Source organism: Heterodontus francisci, chromosome 5, assembly GCF_036365525.1.
Source record: "Heterodontus francisci isolate sHetFra1 chromosome 5, sHetFra1.hap1, whole genome shotgun sequence".
Lineage (NCBI taxonomy): Eukaryota > Metazoa > Chordata > Chondrichthyes > Heterodontiformes > Heterodontidae > Heterodontus > Heterodontus francisci.
Window position 1 is genome coordinate 15,416,741 of NC_090375.1, and position 12,230 is coordinate 15,428,970.

General features: G+C 43.7%; 1 protein-coding gene across 3 annotated transcripts in view; it reads right to left on the reverse strand.

The window, feature by feature from the left end:
• Nucleotides 1-12,230, reverse strand: part of b4galt6 (UDP-Gal:betaGlcNAc beta 1,4- galactosyltransferase, polypeptide 6) — a 94,615-nt gene that overhangs the window by 11,277 nt on the left and 71,108 nt on the right. For 2 of the 3 annotated variants that reach the window (XM_068031137.1, XM_068031136.1), the window contains one exon: nt 5,677-5,778. In XM_068031137.1, coding sequence (XP_067887238.1) covers nt 5,677-5,778 — 102 coding nt within the window. The remainder of the gene's footprint in view (nt 1-5,676; nt 5,779-12,230) is intronic. The other variant, XM_068031138.1, reaches the window with a different exon arrangement.

Here is a 12,230-nt window from a genome sequence, read left to right on the forward strand (position 1 = left end):
CAGAAATCTGATGTCCTCCCTCCTACACCTGTTCTCCAACTATGTGTTCAATCGCTCAATTCTCCTATTCCTATGCTCACTTGCATGTGGGACTGGGAGTAATCCTGAGATTACTGCTTTTGAGATCCTACTTTTTAATCTCCTTCCTAGCTCCCCAAAATCTGCTTTCAGGACCTCATCACCCTTCCTACCTATATCGTTGGTACCAACGTGGACCACAACCTCTGGCTGTTCACCCTCCCTCAGGAGAATGTCCTGTAGCTGCTCCATGACATCCTTGACCCTGGCACCAGGGAAGCAACATACCATCCTGGGTCACGTCTACGGCTGCATGAACATCTGTTGGTTCCCCTAACTAACAAATCCCCCATCACTACTGTGCTCCCACTCTTCTTCCTCCCCTCCTGTGGTGCCACAAATCTGGCTCCTCTGAGGAACCAGTGCCCTCACCAGTATCAAAGTTGGAAAAACAATTATTCTAGGGAATATAGGCCATGTCCACTCACTCTTTTCTCATAGGACAATCCTTTCTTACCAAGAATCAGTTATGTGAACATTTGTTGTACTTCCTCTAAGGCAAGTATATTATTCCTTAGATAAGACAACCAAAATTGTGCCTAATACTTCAGGTATAGTCTTGCCGAGACCCTATATAATTGTAGTAAGACTTCTTTACTCAAACTCTAGAATGGGGATAGTGCTGAAGGGTGGAGTTGAGGTAGAAGATCAGCCATGACCTCGTTGGATAGCGGAACAAGGTCAAAAGGCCAATGACCTACTCCAGTTCCTATTTCTTATGTTCTTCTGTACTCCTGTACTCCAATCCCTTTATAATAAAGGCTAATGTCTTTAGAGTTTCTTGTCGGGAAATCTACAGAAGAGCAGTGAGGGGCATTCAAAAAGGAACTGGGGAGGGTCCAGGCCCAACATGTTCCCTCTAGGGCAATAGGTAGGAGCAACAAGCCCAGAGAACCATGGATGACCAGAAACATTCAGGGTACGATGAGAAGGAAAAGAGAGGCTTTTAGCAAATAAAAAGAGAGCAAATCAATGGAAGCATTAGTGGAGTACAGAAAGTGTAGGATGGAGCTTAAGAAAGCAATTAGGAGAGCAAAGAGAGGATATGAGAAAGCTCTGGCTGGTAAAAGTAGGGAAAATCCCAAGATATTCTATAAGTATATCAATGGGAAGAGGATAACCAGGGATAGAGTAGGACCCATTAGGGACCAAGGGGAAAATTTGTGGGTGGAGCCAGAGGACATTGGTAGGGTGTTGAACGAATACTTCACATCTGTCTTCACCCAAGAGAATGAGGATGTAGATATGGAACTTAGAGAGAGAGACTGTGAGGTTCTTGAGCAAATTGTCATAGGGAGTGACAAGGTATTGGAGGTTTTGGAAGGCTTAAAAGTGGACAAATCTCCAGGTCCGGACGATTTGTGTCCCAGGATTCTGTGGGAGGCGAGGGTGGAGATTGCAGGGGCTCTGACCCTAAATTTTAATTCCTCTCTGGTCAGAGGACTGGAGAACAGCTAATGTGGTCCCACTATTTAAGAAAGGTTGTAGAGATAAGCCAGGGAACTACAGACCAGTGAGTCTCACGTCAGTGGTGGGGAAACTATTGGAGAAAATTATGAAGGAGGGAATCTATCTCCACTTGGAGAGGCAAAATTTGATTAGGAATAGTCAACATGGCTTTATCAGAGGGAGGTCATGCCTAACAAATTTGATTGAATTTTTTGAGCATGTGACCAGGTGCAGATGAGGGTAGTGCAGTTGATGTAGTTTACATGGATTTCAGCAAAGCCTTTGACAAGGTCCCACATGGGAGACTTATCAAGAAAGCAAATGCACATGGGATACAAGGTAACTTGAAAAGGTGGATTCAAAATTGGCTTAGCTGTAGGAGACAGAGAGTGATGACAGACGGCTGTTTTAGTGACTGGAAGCCAGTGTCCAGTGGCGTACCACAGAGATCTGTGCTGGATCCCCTCATGTTTGCCATTTATATAAACGACATAGATGACTATGTGGGGGGTAGGATCAGTAAGTTCGTGGATGACACAAAGATTTGTCGAGTGGTTAATAGTGAGGTGCAGTGTCTTAGGTTACAGGAAGATATAGACGGGTTGGTCAAATGGGCAGAAAAGTGGTAGATGGAATTTAACGCTGAAAAGTGTGAGGTGATACACTTTGGAAGGAGTAATGTGACACAGAAGTATTCAATGAATGGCCTGACACTGGGAAGTTCCGAGGAACAAAGGGACCTTGGCGTGTTTGTCCACAGATCTCTGAAGGCAGAAGGGCAGGTTAATAGGGTGGTGAAAAAGGCATATGGGACACTTGCCTTCATCAATCGAGGCATAGATTACAAAAGCAGGGAGGTCATGTTGGAGTTGTACAGAACTTTGGTCAGGCCACAGCTGGAATACTGTGTGCAATCCTGGTCGCCACATTATAGGAAGGATGTGATTGCATTGGAGGGGGTGCAGAGGCGATTCACCAGGATGTTGCCTGGGATGGAACATTTAAGCTATGAAGAGAGGTTGGATAGGCTTGGGTTGTTTTCACTGGAGCAGGGAAGACTGAGGGGTGACCTGATCGAGGTGTACAAGATTATGAGGGGCATGGACAGGGTGGACAGAGAGCAGCTGTTCCCCTGAGTTGAAGGGTCAGTTACGAGAGGTCACAAGTTTAAGATGAGGGGCGGGAGGTTTAAGGGGGATTTGAAGAAGAACTTTTTTACCCAGAGGGTGGTGACGGTCTGGAATGCACTGCCTGGGAGGGTGGTAGAGGCAGGTTGCCTCACATCCTTTAAAAAGTACCTGGATGAGCACTTGGCACGTCATAACATTCAAGGCTATGGGCCAAGTGCTGGCAAATGGGATTAGATAGACAGGTCAGGTGTTTTACTGCATCGGTGCAGACTCGATGGGCCGAAGGGCCTCTTCCGCACTGTGTTATTCTGTGATATGGCTTCATAATTGTCTGCTGTTCCTACATGTTAACTTTGTGATTTGAGTATTTGGACACCCAGGTGGCTCTGAATACCAACTATTCCCTGTCTCTCACCATTTAAAAACATTCTGTTTTTCTATTTTCCTACCAAAGTGGATAATGTCACACTTCCCCACATCATATTCCATCTGCCATGCGCTTGCCCACTCATTCAACCTGGCTGTATCCTTCTGCAGCCCTCTGAATTCTCTTCACAGATTACTTTCCCACCTAACATTGTATCATCAGCAAAACCTGAATAAATTATACTTGGTCCTCTCATCCAAGTTATTCATATAGATTTTAAATAGCTGAGGCCCAAGTACTGATCCTTGCAGTGGCCTGTTAGTTATAGCCTGCCAACCTGACCCGTTTATTCCCGTACTGTTTTCTGTCAATTAACCGATCCTTAAAATCTAAGCTAATATATTACCCCCAATCCCATAATTTTCTGTAACATCTCATGTGGCACCTTGTCCAATGCTTTTTGACAAGCCAAATACACTACATCCACTGGTTCCCCCTTACCTACTCTGCTAGTTACAACCTCAAAAAACGAACACATCTAAACACGATTTCTCTTTCATAAATCCATACTGACTCTGCCTAATCATATTATGGTTTAAGTGCTCTGTTACCACATCCCCAATAGATTCTAGCTTTTTCCTGATGTCACGCTAACTGGTCTATAGTTCCCCATTTTCCCTCTCCCTCCTTTCTTGAATAGAGGGCTTACGTTTGCTACCTTCCAATTCTTGGGGACTGTTCTCGGGTCTAGGGAAAATCAAAACCAATGCATCCACTATCTCAGTAGCTACCTCATTCAAAATCCCAAAATGCAGGTCATTTGGTTCACAGGATTTATTGATTTTTAGTGTCATTAATTTCTCCAGTGCTTTTTTTTTACTAATTTCCTGAATGTTTTTTGTGTCTGCTACTGTGAAAACAGATACAAAGTATTCATGTCATGTCTCTGCCATTTCTTTATTTCCTATTATAATTTCATCTGTCTCTGCCTCGAATGGACCTATGTTTACTTCCACTAATCTTTTTTTTTATACCTAACTATAGAATCATTTACCATCTGTTTTTATGTCTCTTGGTAGTTTACTAGCATTTTCTCTATCAATTTCCTGGTCATCCTTTTCTAAATTCTAAAACTGAATTCTAAAATTCTCCGAATCCTCAAGATTACTACCTTTTAAAAAAAATATTCATTTGTGGGATGTGGGTGGCGCTGACTAGGCCAGCATTTATTGCCCATCCCTAATTGCCCTTGAACTGAGTGGCTTGCTAGGCCATTTCAGAGTCAACTACATTCTACAACCACATGTAGGCCAGACCAGGTAAGGACAGCAGATTTCCTGCTCTAAAGGACATTAGTGAACCAGATGGGTTTTTACAACAGTTGACAATAGCTTTTTAAATTCCAGATTTATTAATTGAATTAAAATTTCACCATCTGCTATGGTGGGATTTGAACCTATGCCCCCAGAGAGCATTAGCCTGGGCTCTGGATTACTAGTCCAGTGACATTACCACTACGCCACTGCCTCCTCATTTTTGACAATATTATAAGCCTTTTCCTTTAATCTATTATCATTAACTTCTCATTAGTCACAAGTGGACTACTTTTCCCATGGGGTTTTTATTGCCCAAGAGAATGGGTGTCTGTTTGAAATTATGAATTAATTCTTTAAATATTTGCCATTGCTTATCGACCATCATATCTTTTCATGTAATTTCTCAATCTACCTTAGCCAACTTGCCCCTCATACCTATGTAGTTTGCCTTTTTCAGATTTAAGAACTTAGTTTTGGACTTAACTAATTCATTTTCACACTCAATATTATATTCGCTCTTTACTACAAGGTTATTAATTAACTCCTTCTCAATAAACAATACTAGATCTAAGAGAGCCTGTTCCCTCGTTGCTTCCTCGACATACCTACCTAGGAAACTATTTTGTATACATTCCATGAACTCATCCTCCACACTATTCCTGCTAATTTGGTTTGCCCAGTCTATATGAAGATGAATGTACCCTATGATTACTGTATTAAAGTATAGTCTATCTTTAAAACAAAACTGTACCATTCAAGTAAATCTCCTCTGCACTTGCAAATTGAATATTTAAGTTTGTAAGCTAATTATACATACACTCCATACTGCCTCAAATGGACAGTAACCTCACAAGGCCAGCTTGTTTTTTCTTCTTTTTCTTTTTTATTTATTTATTTTTTCTGCTGCATTGTTGATTTCTCTTTGTTTGCTCCCTCCCCTATAATTCCCACAGCAGCCTATTGTGTCACCTTCAAATGAGATAACTAATTAGTTATCGACAAGTTTGTGTTTTGTCCCCATGATCACTAGGAACTGGGTTGAAACTTCTGAATTGTGTTTCAATTTCCTTTTAGCCAGCACAGAGATTGGATGCAAACCCAGGTTCCAGAATAGAAGGGACAATATACTAAACCATTAAACCTTTCAAGTCTCTACTCATTTTCAGAGTTTCAAACACAAATCTATGTCTGAGCAATGCTTGAAATGTACACAACGTCTCAGTTTCACATCAATTACTTACTGAACAGAGAAAATAGTTAAAGGGAGATTTTCAATTAAATCTGCAAGTCTAAATCTCCAGTACACAGTAAAAATGTGTGCAAGTTGACTACTTACCTGCCTAGAAACTGTACTTCCCCTCGATGATGATGGGGTATAGACTTGTACTTTCCCAGATCTCCTTCTGGTCTTGTCACATTGTATCCTGCAAAAGAAACTCTGCAAGGTGAAGGAGAAAGAGAATTAATAAGTCAATTTGCCTCAAACTTCATAGAACGTATTCCACTGGTGCATTTGGTGAATTTAATTGCAACATTGATCTTTATTAAAAAAATACAAAATAAGTAGAAAAATGTAACTGTACATTGTAATTTTCACCAATTAAGACAGATTTAAAACAAGTTGCTAAAACCAATGTTTAGCTGGCAGAAATTTCCTCATCCTACTAATGATCATGCAACTTGTTTTTTTAAATGGAGGTTACTTCTGCTGCAATTAGATTTGTAACGAAAAGTCAGGTTTGGGCAGAACAAGGATGACACCACAGGAAGCTAGAATATGCAATGGAGTGCATCTGAGAGCTGGACTACTCAGCTATATGCCGCAGATGCCTCTAAATCATTTAGAGGAGCTTAATGCTCAACGCCTCCTGATATAAAACAGAAATTTTAATAGGGTGTACCAATATCAAATTTTCTTGCGAGGATATGTCCAACACAATGCACAGTCTTGGAAAGATAAAAGCTGTGAACTCAGTAAGGGTGCATTATGAACCTAGTTTACAAGCTACAATAATTCTAACATTCATCAGGACAATATGCAAGAATAACCAATGTAAGGGAAAATATCTTATACTGCACGAGAAGAGAGTGCTGATTGGTTGGCAAGTGAACCATATCAGTATAAGTTGTTGTTTTCCCTTACATTGGTTATTCTTGCATATTGTCCTGATGAGTGCAACATGAAAAGCTTCGACAACATGTCTCTATTTTCAGCAATTCTCAAGTTCTGTACTACCAAATGACTAATTATAACATTACTGTTGCTGGACTAGTTAATCCAGAGTCCTGGACTAATGATAAGATGACATGAGTTCAAATCTCACCACGGCAGTTGAGGAATTTAAATTCAATTAATCAAAAAGTTTGCATCAGTAGTGGGGGCCATGATACCACCAGATTGCTGTATAAATCCATCTGATCACTAATTTCCTTTTGGGAAAAAAATCTGTTATCGTTACCCAGTCTGGCCTTCACGTGACTCCAGCCCACAGCAATGTGGTTGACTCTTAACTACCCTCTGAAATGGCCAAGGAAGCCACTCAGTCGTATCAAAGAAGGGCTTCTCCAAGGCAATCAGGAATAGGTAATTAATGTTGGTCTTGTTAGTGGTGCTACAAACCATGAATGTCAAAAAAAATGTAGTTTATGCAGTATCAGTTTAATCTTGTTGATGCAAGTTCCCAGTGAATGAAGAAAATGTAAAAACAACTCAGAAGTAGAGTAACCTTTCATGATCAATCTTTGTAACCTGCCTAATTGCACCATTATAGGCACTACCTTTTCAATCATATTAGCAATAAAAGATACCCATGCCATCATTTTTTTTTTACTATTAAAGCAACCAACTTCCAAATTAAACATATTAAACGGCAATTTCTTCCTGATTGATGCAGTTGTACTTTTAACACTAATGTTTAACTTTTACATGCGTTTTGTCAAACTATTTAGTTTAACTAAACATTGAAAGGCCATGATTTGAGCGTGTTTAAACAAAGACCATGGGTGGAATCTTACGAGTGCCACGATATTCCTGATGAGATTTTGTAGTTAAATTAGCGATGTTGCGACAGGCATGAGGAACACATGAGATCATGCAGCAGAGGCGGTCTTTCATTGGTGGAACCTGCTGTCACTGCTCCAAGCATCATGATCACCACAGATATAAAACATTCTGTGCTTGCAGCCTCAATGAGCAGCAGCCTTCCTTTCATGTAAGTATCTTCATCATAACTTAGATGAAGCTTGCACTTAAATTAAAATATTTTTGCCTCCCTTATTTTGTGAACCTCACCACCAGCATCATATCATTTATTTTCCCTACAGCCAAAGTGAATCAAATTACAGCCAGCAGGCAGCATCTTGCCCCACGGTTCAGAGATGCCTCCCTGCAGGTTCTCCACCAGGCTGTCAGGGAAAGGAGGGATGTCCTTTCCCCTGCAGATGGAGTGAGAAGACCCTCCCGCCTCACAGAGGCAGCCTGGATGGAGGTAGCAGAGGAGGTCTTGAACCGTGCAGTAACTCTTACAACATGGGTACAGTGCCACAAGCGCATCAATGACTTGCTCAGACCAGCAAGGGTATGTGGTCCTCGCGAGGCTGCTCCATTGATTTCTTCCATGGCTAGGTGTCTTTAAGGCAGAGGGGACACAAGGAATGCAGTCAAATGCATAAGAAGACTTGGTGTCATCTACTAAATAATGAAGATTGGCAATTTTTTTATGTGATTGGATGAGTCGTGCAAAAACCAATGCAGAATCGGTAATGTTGACGCATGTATGCAATGGTTGTGATGCATCATTTGCCATGTCATTAAACCTTTACCGTCTGTTGCAGGGGAAATGAAGCCACAACCAGCGCAAATGTGCTAAGACGGGAGGAGGGGTCCCTGACATCAGGCTGCTGACCACGGCTGAGGAGGAGACCTCTGAAATTGTGAGACAGGAAGGAGGCAGGGCGATTGGCGAGGCAGGAGCCACAAGGTGTAAGGATGAAATAACATCTCTGCTCTTGCAGCCATTATGTGGAAACTGAAGGAAATTGTGTGAACTCATGTGAAGCACATGCTTAAAGTGCCTCTGTTTGTGTGTCTACTGTAGGTGCCCACACTCGAGTAGCAGAATGTCACGTGGCCCAAAAATCCTCCTCTGGGGAGGAAGAAGAAGCCAATGCCCCAGAGGGCACACCATCACTGCCTCTTCTTCCACCTCCAACAGCGCAGATACATCCACAAAGTCTGCGGGGGGGTTTAAGATTAGAATCTGGGTCACAGGCTAGTGTGCACAACACAGACATCCCAGCAGCTGAGGGAGCATGTGCCAGCTGGGTCCCCTGACAATCTGAGGACTACTGGGGACCAGGCCCCTGCTCAGCCCCACGGTCAGGATGATCCTCTGTTGCTACTAGAAGTCTGCTGGATATGCAGCAAAGCCATGTGGAAAATATGTCAGAGGTGCCTGAGGCTTTGTGTGGCTTTGCGCGTGCCATGGAGGAGCCCCCGCAAGCCATGATGTCTGCCATGTCCCAGACATTTGCATGTATGGCTTCCTCAGTAGAGAGTCTGGCTAGAGAGTAGAGAGGAGTTGAGGCCTGGGACAGAGCAGCCATGATCTTAATGAATGGCATGGCAGGCTTGAGGGGCTGAATGGCCTACTCCTGCTCCGATTTCTGATGTTCTGGCGAGCTCCGTGGTGAGTCTGGTTGAGCACTCAAGCCATATGCGATCTGGCCTGCACTCCATCGCTGTTGCTGTGGGCTCCATGCAGCAGAGTCTGAGCATGAGGGGGACGAGGAACCTGAACCTGCCTCTGGTTGCCCCTTCCCCTCAGGGAGACAAGCAGGTGCCATTGTGCACCCAGATGGAGAAGAAGCAGATGCAAGCTGCCCCGGGGCCTTCCTCTCAGGACACCCCCATGGAAAGCAGCATCTCATCCTCCCCGTGCTGACATTGACCCCCTTACCTCCAGCAGGTGAGCACAAAGGAATACTCAAGCACCATTGCTGCAGACCCCCAGTAGGATGGAGCCATCAAGGCCCCGTTCATCCAGAGGGCGCCTGCCATGGTCATTCACAGCAACGGGGCAGCACACTGAGCAGACTGCCTCCACCTCAGCTGCTAATGTCGGGGTGGTACCTAGACATAGTAATAGAAAAAGAAAGCATACTGTTTTGTGCACGACGGTGGTGGGTGATAGGGAAATGTTAACAAATGCAAAGATGTATTAAAACATTTTTATTCCTTCAAAATTTGATCCATTCTCAGTAACGTTTTGCTTGGTTACAGATGGATTCGTAAGGGCTAGAAGGCTGGAAACAGACAAAGCCCTTGAGGAATATAAAGAAAGTAGGAAGGAACTTAAGCAAGGAGTCAGGAGGGCGAAAATGAGTCATGAAAAGTCATTGGCAAATCGGATTAAGGAGAATCCCAAGGCTTTTTATACGTATATAAAGAGCAAGCGGGTAGCCAGGGAAAGGGTTGGCCCACTCAAGGACAGAGGAGGGAATGTATGCGTGGAGCCAGAGGAAATGGGCGAGGTACTAAATGAGTACTTTGCATCAGTATTCACCAAAGAGAAGGACTTGGTGGATGATGAGTCTAGGGAAGGGAGTGTAGATAGTCTGGGTCATGTCGATATCAAAAAGGAGGTGGTGTTGGGCGTCTTGAAAAACATTAAGATAGATAAGTCCCCAGGGCCTGATGGGATCTTCCCCAGAATACTGAGGGAGGCAAGGGAGGAAATTGCTGGGGCCTTGACAGAAATCTTTGGCTACAGGTGAGGTCCCAGAGGACTGGAGAATAGCCAATGTTGTTCCTTTGTTTAAGAAGGGTAGCAAGGATAATCCAGGAAATTATAGGCCAGTGAGCCTTAAATCAGTGGTAGGGAAATTATTAGAGAGGATTCTTCGGGACAGGATTTACTACCATTTGGAAACAAATGAACTTATTAGCAAGAGGCAGCATGGTTTTGTGAAAGGGAGGTCGTGTCTCACTAACTTGATCGAGTTTTTTGAGGAAGTGATGAAGATGATTGAAGAAGGAAGGGCAGTGGATGTTGTCTACATGGACTTCAGTAAAGCCTTTGACAAGGTCGCTCATGGCAGACTGGTACAAAAGGTGAAGCCACACGGGATCACAGGTGAACTGGCAAGATGGATACAGAACTGGCTTGGTCATAGAAGACAGAGGGTAGCAGTAGATGGGTGCTTTTCTGAATGAAGGGCTGTGACTAGCGGTGTTCCGCAGGGATCAGTGCTGGGACCTTTGCTGTTTGTAGTATATATAAATAATTTGGAGGAAAATGTAGCTGGTCTGATTAGTAAGTTTGCGGACGACACAAAGGTTGGTGGAGTTGCGGATAGTGATGAGGATTGTCAGAGGATACAGCAGGATATAGATCGGTTGGAGACTTGGGCGCAGAATTGGCAGATGGCGTTTAATCCGGACAAATGTGAGGTAATGCATTTTGGAAGGTCTAATACAGGTGGGAAGTATACAGCAAATGGCAGAACCCTTAGGAGTTCTAAGCAAAGAGATCTGGGCTAACAAGTCCACAGATCACTGAAAGTGGCAACGCAGGTGGATAAGGTAGTCAAGAAGGCATACAGCATGCTTGCCGTCATCGGTCGGGGCATAAACAGCACCTTCAAAACCCGCGATCTCTACCAACTAGAAGGACAAGGGCAGCAAATACATGGGAACACCACCACCTGCAAGTTCCCCTCCAAGTCACACACCATCCTGACTTGGAACTATATTGCCTTTCCTTCACTGTCGCTGGGTCAAAATCCTGGAACTCCCTTCCTAACTGCACTGTGGGTGTACCTACCCCACATGGACTGCAGCGGTCCAAGAAGGCAGCTCACCACCACCTTCTCAAGGGCAATTAGGGATGGGCAATAAATGCTGGCCTGGCCAGTGACGCCTACATCCCATGAATAAATAAAAAATAAATTGGCAAGTCATGCTACAGCTGTACAGAACCTTAGTTAGGCCACACTTGGAATATTGCGTGCAATTCTGGTCGCCACACTACCAGAAGGATGTGGAGGCTTTTGAGAGGGTACAGAAGAGGTTTACCAGGATTTTGCCTGGTCTGGAGGGTATTAGCTATGAGGAGAGGTTGGATAAACTCGGATTTTTTTCACTGGAACGACGGAGGTGGAGGGGCGACATGATAGAGGTTTACAAAGTTATGAGTGGTATGGACAGAGTGGATAGTCAGAAGCTTTTTCCCAGGGTGGAAGAGTCAGTTATTAGGGGGCATAGGTTTAAGGTGCGAAGGGCAAAGTTTAGAGGGGATGTGCGGGGCAAGTTTTTTTTTTTACACAGAGGGTGGTGGGTGCCTGGAACTTGCTGCTGGAGGAGGTGGTGGAAGCAGATACGATAGCGATGTTTAACAGGCATCTTGACAAATACATGAATAGGATGGGAATAGAGGGATACGGACCCCGGAAGTGCAAAGGTTTTAGTTTAGACAGGCATCAAGATTGGCGCAGGCTTGGAGGGCCGAATGGCCTGTTCCTGTGCTGTACTGTTCTTTGGATACCAAGAAGTTTTCTGGAGGCTTCTGGCAGGAACACAATGATGCTTGCAAAGCAGCTAAGGAAATGTCCAGTGTCCGTATCTCATTGGAATTTTAGCCTTCAATCTTCAATGATGGCTGTTATCCTATTGATAATTAATAACTTTTTCCAAATCGGTCATGTCTTACTTTTGTTTTCTACAGTCATAACTTAACGCCGCTTGCAGTGGTGTGTAGTCGCATTCATCGTAGCCCATGGATGATTTCAAATACCAATTATATCAAAGTGCAGCCACACTTGGGATTGCAGAGATAAATAAGACCCCATGCAGAACAGAATTTCTGTGGGGAATTGTTATGTTTCTCCTCC